The following is a 15,018-nucleotide window of genomic DNA, read 5'->3' as shown; positions in this document are numbered from 1 at the left end:
GCAAAGTAAGCTCATAACTATGGCAAATTACAATAATTTTTGTCCCCTTTTTTCACATACACTCCCCTAGCATTTCCCTGACATGTTTTTCAGAACTAATGGGAATAGTGCTGCAAGTGATATCTGGTCTTATATAAAACCTATTATCTACCACTTAACTGAGCTGTGCTTTGGTGATTGACTTGGTCAGTGAAAATTCACAACCTTCCCAAAGATTGTATAACCACAAAGTAGGTCACAATGAATAGGAGGGCACTCCTCTCCCTCACATTTTGTTTTGTTTTTGGCACTTGCTTGCCCTTCAATCATCCAGTGTTTTTTAAATTTGACATTTTCACAGAAGTAGGATGTTACTGAAATGTGAACTGCTTAATGATGATGTACCAAATAATTTTAACAGACGATATAATTTCATTATGCAGGTTTTAAGTACTTAAGTGAACTGTTACTAGGGAGTTTGTACAAATATATTGGCCAGTCATTTGTAAAAACTGTATTTTTAATACACGCATCTGTAAACATTTTTACAAGTCTTAATAAATAAATAAACAGAAATAGGGACAGAGAAAGAGAAAGGAATCATAATCTGAGTAACGTATGACATGTCAGCTTAAGAACTGGAGGTCATTAATATAGAGTTCCTTACCTCTGATAACTTAGCATAAGTCTTTGTTTTTTTAATCACCACTTTTGCAATCCAGTGCAGTTACAGCAAAACAAAATATGCACATGTTAGCTGCTTAAAATTATGAGTTTTCTATTCCTATATATGCTCCTGCATAAGAATGGTAATGTATGTATTATAGTTAATGCTTTTGTTCAACTTACACTGTCAAAAATATAGGCATTTAGTATGACAATGAACTGCCTGTACATAAGCTGAAACTTTGCTGGCCACCTTGGACAAACAACAGGATCACTTGGAAAGTTATCCATCGTACTGCAGTCATGTGGCCCCCAGTTAAGCAAGGTAAAAGTATCACCAGTAATATACCAGATGGCAATGGAATGTGGTAAAGGCCTACTTGGGTAACACATAAATCTAGTTCTGAGGGCAGGGAAAGGATCTATCCCAAATCTATGATATCTTACAATGTGATGCTATATATGTAAAATGTGATAGCATATAAACTACAGTCTTAGTAGGCATGCACATTTGCAACTGAACATGCAAAGGATATTCAGACATAAGCATGCATACATGAGTATGTGTGCATGTGTACGTGTGTGTCTGCCTTTATCTATTCACGTGTTTGTCTATCATATACAATGAATAATTGGGCATTTTAGACACGCACCTCTCAAGCTGGCTTCTTTCTTACCTGGTATACCCCGCAGAATACAGACATAAACTTGCTGAGGACAGCAGCACATATGCTTGCAATGTGCACAAAGGGACCCTAGAGGAAAAAATACAATCAAAATTAATTACAGATGCTGGCAATGTACACAAAGGGACCCTAGAGGAAAAAATAAAATCAAAATTACACAATGAACATTAATAATAAATATGGAGACTGGTACAGAATACCCAGTCAGATACATTGCAGAAAAAACATCAGTCAGTAACCAGTAACTGATTCAACTTATGTGAATGATAAAGAACTAGACAGAGGAAGAAGCAAGGAAACATTAAGATAAATTGCTTTACATACCATCATGTAAATGGTAGTAGTACATTTCTGTTCTATTACTATAAAATGATGGTGATGCAAGGGATTGTGGGTAACACTTGCTACTTCCTTGAAAACACATGGCTTTTTCTTATTAAAGCATTGACAACATCTAGGTTTAAGATCTGGGTTAGATACCACACACTTGTCCATTCATCCATCAGCTATAAGTAAACACTTAATCCTGTTCTGTGTCATAGCAAGCTAGAGCATGTTTTACAAACAATTTACAATTTGCTAGGCAACAGACACAGAACGCAATGCAAGTCAGTTAAAGGGCACTAGTGATAGGATCATGCAGACATGAGTGTAAACAAACCTGATGACAGGTCATACTAGGCAATCAACTTATTCAGCATGTCTTTGAACAGGGGAGAAACTAGGCACCACAAAAAGGATATCTGTATAGACATGGTGAAAACATGCAAATGCCACTCAGACAAAAAAACAAGGCATGACAACTCTAAACACTGGATGTGAAAGTCGGGAACACTGACCATCACAAAACCACACCAGCCCTTTAAAAATAGCAAATTTTATTGCTGCACTTGGAATCTGATTTGCATATCATAACTTTTCTGTTAAATACTTTCTAATATCTCACTTTATTAAGATTTCCCTTTCACTTTATTTATTTATTTGGGGGGGGGGGGGGTTGCTGATGTTATACCTGAGCCTTGAGGACTTTGTGCCATTATAACTCTGTAAGCTTATGTCTCTCAGTGATATAACTTCCTAATGGAATTCTGGGTACTGCTGTTTGTCTTTTCACAGGCACTAGTTCGGATCTCAGATGATGAAATGCACTTGGTCTTGATGACTGTTTGGCCACATATATTTCTATAGCACTTATCACTCTGCTCCCAGAAGTACACAATACAGGTAGGCAATATGTTCATGTCAGAAGAAGTACTGACCCAGACTATATTATTTTGTCGCTGCCTGTATGCACTGCCTGATACTGTTGAGGGCAGCCTTAATTTAGCATGATCATCTGCCTTCAGTGCAGTTCTCATGAAATCAGGAACTTTCCATATTGCATCATAGTTTTACCTTAATTGCAAAATATCTCTTGAGAAGTACATTAGAAGTTGCAAGTAAATAAATAAAGAACAACATCAGTAAATGATCTGATAAAAGCACAGAATGAGGTTTGAGTACAGAATTTAAAGGCCATTACTAATAAGACTAGCCAAACATTTTAGGACAGTAGTAACTCAAATGGTAGAATGCACATTCAGTAGAAACGTTTTGTAGGTGTAAAAAAGAGGGGGATGTGCAAAGAGTGAATGCTTATTTGTGCGAATCACATATGGCTAAATTTAGTTTTATATAATCTAAGTAAGCTAGAATGTACAGAACAATTAATGTTTGAAGGAAAAAAGTAGCTGTTTTGAAGATGTGCAAGAATGTGTTATAGCAGACTGTGTGCATATGCAAGTGTTTGTGGGTTAAGGTTAGAGTAAGGCTTAGGTAAGAGAACAAAGCCAGTGTTCTGCATGTTTGTGCTGTGTGTGATCTATGCCCTTTTGTCTTCTATAGTGGCATTGTTAGAGGAAAGGGATTTTAGTAACATAATGTGAAGAGATAGGATTAGGATTGTGGTAAGAGATAGCACACGAGTAAGGTGGTCAGGGGGGTTCCTGTTTAAGCAATTTCTACCACGTTTCCTTTGAAAAAGATAATATAACTAAGCCCCTCCCCAATGAAAAGCAGGCGAATGCTGTGGTGAAATGATTTGACATTAAGACAAATAATTCATTTATTAACTAATAAAGACATGCATCTGCAGCATTTCTCCCTGGGCCTTTGCTGAAAATTGGCTTTTTCCAGGTCAGACTTTCCCAGTAAATATATTTTAAATAAAAAGAAATAATAGACCACCAGAGTAATTTTCAATGAACTATTTTAATAATTTTTGGGAATCATGGGTTCTTCTTCGCTTTCTTGATGTCCATCTTCTTTCAAATGACTTTCCAAGCCACATTGTCCCAATGCCATCTCTGACTGATAAAATTAAAAAAAAAAACACAAAAAACAAAAAAAAAGCAACAAGACTAAAAATCCTTTTGCAGGGATGGGGTGGGGTACCATATAATGTCCCCTAATGTAGGGAGCTCTGCTCCTCACCACAGTCTTCAAGCATAGTTCATCTGATGTCACATCAAGTTACAGAAAATGGAAACACAGTTATTCCCTTTCCTCTGAACTGATAAAGAGGAAGTATATTTAGAGATCAGTAGTCAGGAAATGGACACCTCCTATCAGATGGATGAAGAGGCACAGACGTTCTGCAAAGAAACAGATCTGAAGGATCATGCTTTATCATGCAAGTAGTAGCAGTAAAAAAAGTAGGTAGGGACCTGGTTATGGAAAGCTGGATAACAATTGATCAAGGATGACCTGAAACCAGTAACGGATGAGATAAAACACTTAAAGATCATAACCCTAACATCAAAGGAAGGTAACTGCTGATTAGTGCATTACCCCCCATTTACATAAAGAAGTCTGGTAAGGTAGAGCGAATAAAGATGATGGACCAGATATTGAACTGAAATAAATACCACACTTAGTGGACATTCCTGAAGAGGTACCAGAACAGTTCAGAACTGATAGGTCATTCATATGTTATAGGAAGTACTCTCCTCTTACTATTGCCAAGATGTAGAATCTGAACAGTTCAAACCAAAGCTTTAACCTTATCCCTAGCTTTAGCTTTGTTTCATGTTTCTACTGCAGTGGGATATTATCTGATTACACTATACTAAATCAAAGTTCATATCTGTTATTACTATCAGCAAGCCATAAAAATATGTAGGTATGCCTTCTGATAACTGTTGCAGTATCATAATAGAAAAAGAGGTGTCACTCAGAACCATGGTACAAAAATAAGTATTTATTGTAGCTATAATAATAATAATATAGAATCTGGCAGCATCAGTAGGAGAAAAGAACTGCAGAAAGCTGTCAGCTTCATTGTTTGACAAAACAGATGAACTCATTTTCTCATGGAAAGATCATAAATATCAGACAATTAGCAGTTATGGTAAACAAATATAAATGAAGCATATAAAAAATGTGATCATCAAATAATTAACATCTGTTATAATCAGAAAGGAAAAATATGAACTGTGCCAAACGATTCACAAAAGCTTTAAATACCAATGAAAATAATTAGATGCCAGGGATGTAAATTATATATTAGCATGAGGGGAAAAAACAGTGGCAGCAGCAGCTGATACAATCAGGCCCTAAAATAATTCTTTAGGAGCCTTATACATGTTGCCCAGTTTTCTAGTAACATCTACTAAAGATAAAAATGTTGAAATATCTTTGAAGTATGGCTGCTGTTGTGTTTGTTTCAGAATGTAAAATGCTTAAAAAAAGTTTCATTAAAATGTTGTCGTTGCTTTGTGTCCATTCCACAAACAAAAGGTAGAAAATAGATTCTGGATACAGTACAACACTCACTGTCAGAGAGTGAGACATAGAGACTGTTGTAAACTATTAGTAATTCACAACACTGGGCGATTAATGCACTACCCAGGGGTGTTCTGACACCCAAAACCACAAGTGCAGGGCCTCTACACCCATGGAAAGTCTATTTTTTCTCCTTTTCAAACCCATTATGGTACTTAGATTATAGGCTATCTTTTAAATTGTTTCATATTTGTTTTTATTAGCATATACATTTTTTTTTAATTTTGATGTAAAATAGTTCCACCTAAAGTTTCAGAGTTGCTGTAGCAAATGTAATTGTTCCTGAAGGAAATATTTAACATGCAAAATATAAGTTATGTAAGTATTTAATACTAATAGACACACATACACACTCACACACACACACACATATACACACACACACACACACACACACACACACACACACACACACACTCACACGTATGCAGAGGCACACCGACAGACAGAATCACAATACAGTGCAAGGCATTGCAAACCTCCATGCATCTCAATTGTCCACAATTTTGCTGAAAGTACAGTTAGGTGTCCTTCTTTTCAGTGTGGCAGTATTGTTCATTGTAGGGATCTCCTGCCAAGGATAGCCCAGTGTCCGGTCAGTATACCAAAGCCTTAAGATCTTGTATGCACCATATGTCACACTTATGCTCCCTGTTCAGGACATAGAGCATGAAGTTGACATATGGATGCAGTTACCCAAAACCGAATTGCCCCAGTAGAGAATAGTCTCCATAGGACCAAAGATGCTATGCACATCCTAAAGGAGAAAATGCAGATGGAAAAGGAAGGCCTTCAGCCAGGATGGAAACAGAAAACAAAGTCCAAGAGAAAAAAGGGAGGTGGAGAGAAGGGGCGAATACTGCAAAAGTGAAAAGAGGGACATCAACTGTTATGGTAAGACTTTACACAGCTGTAATATGTCCTTCTATATCACTGTTGCAGTATTATTCACCTTAGGCGGAGTACAAAAGCTAAACAAAAAGATTTGGAGGTGGAAGGCTGACTAGAGCCCTCAACAAACCCATGCAGAATAGATCTAGCAAAGCCTGTTCTAACACTAGAAACCATATCCTGTTTATAATGCTTGGAAAAGGTGTCCACTGAAGACCAAGTAGCAGCCTCAGGGATTGAATTGGTATCCAACCCCTTGAAGAAATCATAAGACAAGACAGCAGCCTTAGTGGAGTGAGCCCTAATGGAAGTAGACAGACATTTGCCATGAAAAGAATAACAAAAAGAAATGGCCTTATGTAGCCAGGAGGGGATGGTTTGTTTAGAAACAGCCGAAAGAGAGGGAAAAAAGAGGTGGGTTGTACTGCCTGATTAAAAGACAACTCATTAACTACCTTGGGCATAAAAGAAGGATTAGTATGAAGAGACACCCTGTCCCTGTGAAAAACCAAAAAAGGACGGATGGCCATCAGGACCTGAAGCTCAGAAACCGTCTGATCAGAAGAAAGGGCTAGAAATAAGACAGACTTCTAGGTCCAATTCTACATAGAAGCTGAAAGGAGTCTGGGTCAATTTTCCTAAAACAAAATTAAGGTCCTAAGGAGGAGGAATGGGCTTTCTCTGAGACCTAAGTTGCAGGATGTCTTTAAAAAGAGTTTGGCCTCAAAATAAGAAGTCAAAGGAGGATTCAAGGGCAAACAGGCAAAAATGGCTGACAAATGCATCTTTACAGAAGAATAGGTCAAACCAGACTGGAGCAACTCACACAAATAAGAGAGAACCAAAGGGACTGCCACTGAAAAAGTGTCCTGGTTATGTGCATGGCACTAGACAGAAACCCTTCCATTTGGAGATATAAGACTTTCTGATTGCAGATTTTCTTGACTCCTGAAAATCTCTGAGCATGTCCTCAGAAAAGAGGATCAAAACCCTATCTCCCACAGTGTCAGTTGAAGAGTGGACAACTGAGAATGGATGAGTGATCCCCTTGTCCTGTGTGAGGAGGTCCAAACAGTGAGGTAACTTGTGTTGATTACCCATGGCCAGATGCATTAAGAGGGGGGAACCAGTGCTGTCCTGGCCATAAGGGAGTCACTAGCAAGATCTATTGGGAATCCAGCTGAATCTTCTGCAGGACTCTTGGAAGCAGGGGAAGGGGAGGGAAGGCACAGAAAAACATTCCCTTCCAATGAAATGAAAGGGCATCCATTTACCATGCCAGATGGCATGGTACTCTGGAACAGAATAGATGGAGCTGCCTGTTCAGCAGGAAACAAAAAATGTACCTAAAGAATACCCCACCAATGAACTATGTCTTGAAGCACATCTCCGTGAAGCATCCGTTTATGAGCCTGTGTTTGGACCTGCTCAAAGAGTTTGCCACTTGATTGTGCTCTGAAGGAATATATACTGCCTGATAACTGAGAGCCAGGTCTCAGGCCTGAAGAACCTGCCTGCAGACAAGGTAAGACTTTGTGCCTCACTGCTTGTTAACATACCACATCACTGTGGTGTTGTTTGTGTAAACATTCAGAGGGCCTGGAAAGACTATGGGATGAAAAGACAGAGGGTCCAGAACCAGAGCTCTCATCTCCTAGATGTTGATATGGTCTGACTTCTGATGGAGTGTCAGAGACCTTAAACTTTCAGATGACCACAGGAAGCCCCACCCTCCCACCCCATATCTGAAGTGGTGAACAGTTCTTGAGAAGGAACCAGTGTCTGAAATGGCAGACCTGGGTTGAGGGCAAGTTGCTGAATCCACCACTCTTCCTGTCTAAGACAAGGAAGAAGAGGCACTCTGAAATCCAGAGGGTGGCAATGCTGAATCCAAACTGATTTGAGGCACCATTGAAGCTTCCACATGTGCAGTCTGGCAAGAGGGAGCATTGGAATAGAGGAGGCCATGAATCCCAAGGCTCGAAGAAACTGGCTGGCTGGAAGAGCAGGCAGATGAAGAAGAGAATGAAAGAAAGCTGTCAAGGCAGAACTTTTGGAAGTGGAAGAGATGCCAACACTGGCACTGTCTGAATCCTGCAACCCAGATACATATGGTCCTGAGAGGGAGTCAGGACAGAATTTTGGAAATTGATAGTGAATCCCAGACTTTGAGGGAGAGATACTGTGAACTCCAGATCCTGAGCAGGCAACTGACAGAAGGTGATCAAAGCAAAAGATCATCTAGTTAGTTAAGAAAAAATCTGAATGCCTTAAGGCCTGCAAATTATGGGAAATAGGCATTTTGTGAATACACTTGGGCAGTAGAGAGGTCAAAGGGCAAAGAAGAAAACTGAAAATGAGAGAAAGAAACAGAGAAATGTAAAAACTTCCTGAAAAGTGGGTGAATAAGAATAAGAAGGTAAGCATCCTTCAGATCCAAGGACAACAGAAAATCCTGGGATATTAAAAGAGGAAACAGGGTTTGAAGACTGAGCATCTGAAAAGAAGGAACCTTGAGAAAGGTCTTGAGCAAGGAGAGATCCAGACTAGATCTCCATGTGCCCTCCTTTTGAGGAACTAGGAACATCCTGGAGTAGAATCCCTTTCCTACTACTCCACAGGGCCTGAGGACCTTTAAGAAATGAGGAATTTGTTCCACGGGAGGTTAGGGAAGTCATGAAAAAGGAGCGAGAAACTTCCACTCCATGAACATGAATGATAGATAAAACCCCAGAATCCAAGGTGATGAAATACCAGTTTAGATGACAGAGGGAGAGCTGAAGTGACAAGGGAAGCTGGCCAAGGGGTGGAGGGGGATGAGATGTCAAACAGAAGCAGGCTTGTCAGATAAAGGAAGTTTCTGGGTCACAGAAGCCCGAGAAGACTCTCCCACCATGCTTCCTGCATTTAGTGGCCTGATGAGGCTGCCTGTGAACAAAAGCAGGCCTAGTAGGATAATTCTTCTGAAATTTAGGGATAGGAAACACAAAAAAATGTTTAAGGTCGTGCAAGCCTTGCCTTTTTCTTGAAGAGTCTTAAACATATAAGCAGCAGAATTCCCAAAGAAAGTTTTTTTTTATCCAAAGGAGCATCCAGTAACTGGGCCTTAATGTCTTCAGGTAATCACTGTAAATGAAGCCAAGAATAGTGTCTTATGACAGACCCAAAGGCAACAGCTTGGTAAGAGGCCTCAGCAGCATCATTGCTACACTTAATAGAGTGATGAGCCATCTGACAGGTACAGCCCAAAACAGAAAGAGCAGAAGACTTTGCCTTGGAATCAGGGAGGTTGGAAAGAACCTGACAAACTTCAGCAATAAAGGCCAAAGCATATCTGGTCATGTGAGGCTGATAATTGATGGCCCGAAAGGCAAAAGTGGAAGCAGAATAAACCTACTTAACAATTCTCTACACTGTCCTACTATAGTGTCAGCAGCAGGGTGCTTGAATTGATAGTCCTCAGGAACCTTATAGAACCTGTCAGGTTTCTTTGACAAGCTCAAAGTCAAAGTAAACTTTATTGTCGATCAGATATACATAGCAGTGTAAGCTGAACAAAACGATGTTGCTGTGGTCTCTGTGCAGGACATAATGAAACACATACTTTGAATGACAGTAAGACTACTGCACATACAGTAATAATTAAAATATTAACAACACAATAAATTAACACAATTGGACAGGAAGACATTAGACAATATTATACTAGTAGGTATTGCAAAAACTATGACTTGACATTATGATTGCTTAGAATATTTTACCTCATCAGTTGTAGTATGATATATTCTGATGTTCATATTGCACATGTATGGAGTGCTAACTCCTGACTATTGAACATTCAGGAAGTAATGGCATGAGAAATCAGGCTAAATGTACCAGTTATTGAGGCAATCTGATACTTCTCAGCAAGTGGCATATTGATCTGATATTCACTGTCACACTTAGCATTCAAGTTCAGCAGCCTTATGGACAAAGGGAAGAAGCTCTTGTTCAGTTTAGATGTTTTGCAGTGTAGGCTGCGATACTGTCTGCCTGAGGATAGGTGGAAGTACATGCCATGGGCAGGGTGAGTGGGATCAGCAATTATCTTCCTAGCCCTTCCCACACACTGAATCTCGTGCAGATCATCCATGGATGGAAGCGAGGAACTAGTGACGTTTTCTGCTGTCCTCACTACCCTCAGCAGAGCCTTGCAGTCAGATGTTTTGCAGTTACCATACCAAACTACAATGTTATTTGAGAGGATACTCTCGATGGTCCCCTTGTAAAAGCTTTGCAGATTGACTGAGACAGGTTTGCCTTCCTTAGTTTCCGTAGGAAGTACAAACGTTGTTGTGCCTTCTTTACTATGTGGCTAATATGAGTCAACCAGGATAGGTCATTTGGGATCTGCACCCCCAGAAACTTGGTGTTTTTGACTCTTTCCATTACTGCCCCCTTCATTTCCAGAGGTTGTTGTATCTCTTGAGTCCTTCTGAAGTCCACTATTAATTCTTTGGTCTTGCTTACATTTAAGGCCAGATTGTTGCAATTCCACCAGCCTATCAGATGCTCCACTTCATCCCTGGCTGTTTCCTCACCATTTCTGAAAAGACCTATGACAGTGGTATCATCTGCAAGCTTGATGATTTTGTTGGATTCGTGCTTGGCCATGCAGTCATGCGTCAACAAAGTGAACAGCAGAGGACTCAGGACACAGCCCTGAGGGACACCGGTGATCAGTGAAATACTGATTGAATTGTTATTTCCCACTTATACTTTTTGGGGTCTGTTGATGAGCTTCACTATCAAAGTCTGGGGGATGGCAGTGTTAAAGGCAAAACTAAAATCAATGATCTACATTCTGTCATAGCAATTCTTGTTCTCTAGATGTGCCAAGGATTCATGAAGTGCTACAGCTATTGCATCAGCCAAGCAATGGAAAGATCTATAAGCAAACTGTAATGTATCCAGTGTTGTAGGTATGCTTAAACAGATATGGTTCTTGTTCAACCACTCAAAACACTTCATTGCAGTTGATGTAAGAGCAACTGGCCAGTAAACATTTAGGCTTGTTAGTTGGGATTTCTTGGGTAAGGGAATGATTGTCATATTTTTGAAGTAACTGGCTACAATGGCTAGTTGCAGGGATATGTTGAATATATCTATTAGTACAGTTTGGTTATGACAGTCTCTTAGAACTCTTCCCATAATTTTATCAGGACCAACTGCTTTTCTTAGGTTTACTCACCTCAAGGTCCTCAGCACATCAGATGTTCTTAGACATAGCACCTCCTCACCCTGTTTGACAGGGGGCTTATTTGGCACAGTGTTGTTGTCCATATCACATCTGCTGAAGTAGGTGTTTAGTTTGTTCAGAAATTCTGTGTTGTCTTCACATGGGGAAGATGCAGGCCTGTAGTTGGTTATGGCTTGTATGCCTTGCCTGAGATGGCTGGAGTCCCTTTGGTCAGAAAACTGTCCCTGAATTTTACGTCCATAGGTCCTCTTATAGGTTCATGGGTAGGTACTAGGCTATTGGCCCAAGGGCCTACATAAGCCTAGCCAGCAAGGTTCCATAGATTATGCCACCCAGATAGCCAGTGTTTCTGATTAGCATACATGGTGATACATTTGATGACTGTTACATCATCAACACACTTTGAAATAAAGGCCATTACAGATTCTGTATACTCCTCCAGGTCAATATGTTGGTTCTTTACTGCTGCCTCTCTAAACAATGACCAGTCTGTACATTCAAAGCAGTCCTGTAGTGCCAAGACTGCTCCCTCAGGCCATATCCTTACTTGTTTGTTTGTAGGTTTGCTCCTTTTCAGCAGTGGTGTGTATGCAGGAGACAGCATGGTGGCCAGATGGTCTGAGCTGCCCAGTTGTGGATAAGGTACTGCTCTGTAGACCAGTTTTACATTTGTGTACACCTTATCCAGAGAGGTCTCCCCTCTTGTTGCAAAGTTCACATGTTGATGGTAATGGAGTAATACGGTTTTCAAGTCAGCTTGAATGAACTCACCTGCAATTATATGGGCAAACGCAGGGTTCTTATTCTGGAGGTCATTCATTGACACATATAGAATGTTCAATGCCACATTAGTATTAGCACTTGAGGGGGATGTAACCAACTGTTATGCTCACTCCATTGAATTCCCTAAGCAAGTAGAAGGGTCTGCATTTTAGTGACATTAACTCAATATTCTCTGAACAGTGAGAGGTGATTATTTCACAGTTTGTACACCAATTGTTGTTGATATATACACAAACACCACCTCCACAAGATTTACCAAAAAGAGACTGATTTTTGTCAGCACAAAATAATGACATCCGCTCCACATATATTGTACTATCATTTATTTTGGAGTTCAGCCAGGTCTCTGTGAGCACAAGTAAACAACTATTTCTCACCTTAGATTGTGTGAAAAGATCGATCCAATCTTGCTCTCCAGTACATTTGCCAGCAGCATGGAAGGAAGTGCAGGCCTGTGCGGATTTCTTTTCAGTCTGGCCTTTAATTCCTGCTCTAGAACCTCTCTTTCTTGATCTTCCATATCTTTTCCTATTAATATGCTTCCCATATCTGATTGTCAAACAGTTAGACAGGTTAGGCAGGTTTCTGCAGTTTTTACTGTGTTGCAGTAAGACTCCAAGCTGCAAGAGTTCCTGGAGTGTGTTTAAGTTTACAGGCCTCTCTGCTAGCAGTTCATCAAGCATGCAGCAAAGTGAGTTATGAGATCGGATTTCCAGAAGATTCTCGGCATTGTAGTTAATTATATCTTAATTTCTTGCTCTTAGATCTGTTTTTCTTTTCCTGTTGTTTCTGATGAAAAATAAGACAAATAGTGCACTTTTCTGTAGGGAGCCAAAGCAGCCGATGCCACACAGGATGCCACTGAGAATCAGGAGACTTAGAAGCAGCTATAAACACGTCTAACATAGCAGCTAACACAGGAGGTACTGCAGAAGGTTTAGCAGTCTACCAGAAGCAGCTCATACCTTTTCTGGATATCAAACACTTGAGAAGTATCCTACTTAAAGTATTCCATCATTATAGCTATAGTGCCTCCAAAAGACAATTCCACAAAAGGAGACTCAGGATTTACAGATTCTTCTTTATCAGAACTATAAGCCAAACGTAAAAGCATCTGGAAAGAACAGAACAAGAGTCCCTCATCAGACTCTGAATTCACATCTGAGGAATTGTTTCCCTAGCCTGTATGGAAGGAGAAGAAGTCCAAGTGCTTCAGGGCCATTAAGGCATTAAACAGGCTCTGAGTAACCTCCTGTCATTCCCTTTGAGGATCCTTAGGGCATACAAAAATAAGTGTAGTCTTCTGCTTTTTCTTGGAAGGGATGTCAGCCTTAACAATCATTCTTATGACCCTTGATGAGATTCAGTAAGAGTATCTGGAACCTCTTCTCTGACCAGAATCTATGGAATCCCACTAGGGACCACTGGAATGAACAACCTTCATTGTCACTCAATGTCTGGAGCAGATGCCTACAAAACCCCAGAGTATATATATATATATTTATATATATATATATATTTATATATATATATAAGGAATGACCCATGCTGGCCTCTGAAGGCATCATGGCACAGGAATCCAATAGTGACACTGGATGGCCTATAAAACTATCACCTGCTCCTAGGGAAATGTCTGGTGAAGGCTGGGCAGCCAAAAAATCCAGCTGAGACTTCTTGGCCTTCAGTACCTCTGGGTTAAAAGATTCCACCATGCTATCTTGGGCTAACAGTTTAAGCCTTTGGTTCTTGAAATAGATGGCCAGGGAAGACAACTGACTGATAAGAGTCTTAGGCATAAACATTTTACAAATGCCACAGGACTTAGGGTTGTGAGAAGCACCCAGACAAAAAAGATAGTGTTCATGATGATCCTTGTGGGGAATCTGCCTCCCACACTGACATTTTCCCTTCTTGAATGACATAAACTCTAGGTAACCAAACAAGAACAAGACAAAAGAAAAAAAACCCTGACAGAGCATTTATCTGATGGCTAAGTATTCAGCACAGTGGAAGGGCATTCAGCCCAATGAGCAATGATAGTGTTTGGACTGGCGGTAAAGAACTTCTTGGTAACTGCATCTGTATGTCGCCTTTATGCCCTACATCCTAAATGAGGAGCATTCATGTGATGTACAACACATATAGGATGTAAACGTTTTGGTATACTGGCTGAACATTGGGGTATCCTTGGCAGTAGATCCCTACAGTGAAGAATACTGCAACAGTGATACAGGATGCCATCTTTGATTTTGCCTCATTTTGTTAGTCAAGCACATTTTATTTTCTAGTAAATATCTGAGGATTATAGTCAGCTGATAAAATCTGACATTATGGTTTTATACTTGTTCTGATAATGTGTGTTGGAAGGCCTACACAGTAATGTTAACTTGCACACATTTTTCTGTACCATACATACACACACACACACACACACACACACACACACACACACACACACACCCACACACACACTAACACATTCACATTTTATTCCAGTAACTTGTCTCTGTTTTCAAGAAATAATGCTTGCTAGCTGATTCATTAACAAAACAGCTGAAGGCCATGCAATGTGTTGTACTTTTCTAATGACAGCTAAGATTTTGCTGCAGTAATTGTGAGGTTTCCTTTCTGTACAGTTGTACTCATGTTTATCTTGCTCACTGGACCACTACAGCAGCTTCTATTCCATGCCTCCAGGCTTATGTTCTGTTGTTTTTAACATTCTGTCTTCCTCACTTGAAATGATTACATTTCCAGCTTGCTAAATTCAACCTTTTAAACCACCCTTAGTGAGAGGAAAGCAACTATTTGCAACTGCTGTTGCAGTTACTTTTGTTAGCTGATTTTTTTTTTACTTTTTAAAATTTTGCTATCACTGTACAGCAAAGCCATATGTAGTGAGCAGAAGATAAAGTGTTTGTATTTTTTACGTCTCTGGTTCACTTAATATGC

At 39.9% G+C, this 15,018-nt stretch overlaps 1 protein-coding gene across 1 annotated transcript in view; it reads right to left on the bottom strand.

The window, feature by feature from the left end:
- Positions 1–15,018, bottom strand: part of CLCN1 (chloride voltage-gated channel 1) — a 2,440,475-nt gene that overhangs the window by 1,332,874 nt on the left and 1,092,583 nt on the right. Inside the window, exon 6 of the mRNA XM_044079868.1 lies at positions 1,323–1,400. Coding sequence (XP_043935803.1) covers positions 1,323–1,400 — 78 coding nt within the window. The remainder of the gene's footprint in view (positions 1–1,322; positions 1,401–15,018) is intronic.

This window comes from Protopterus annectens, chromosome 8.part0, assembly GCF_019279795.1.
Source record: "Protopterus annectens isolate FY-2018-M chromosome 8.part0, PAN1.0, whole genome shotgun sequence".
NCBI lineage: Eukaryota > Metazoa > Chordata > Ceratodontiformes > Protopteridae > Protopterus > Protopterus annectens.
The sequence above is the reverse complement of the archived record's forward strand: the minus strand, read 5'-3'. Positions and strand labels throughout refer to the sequence as shown.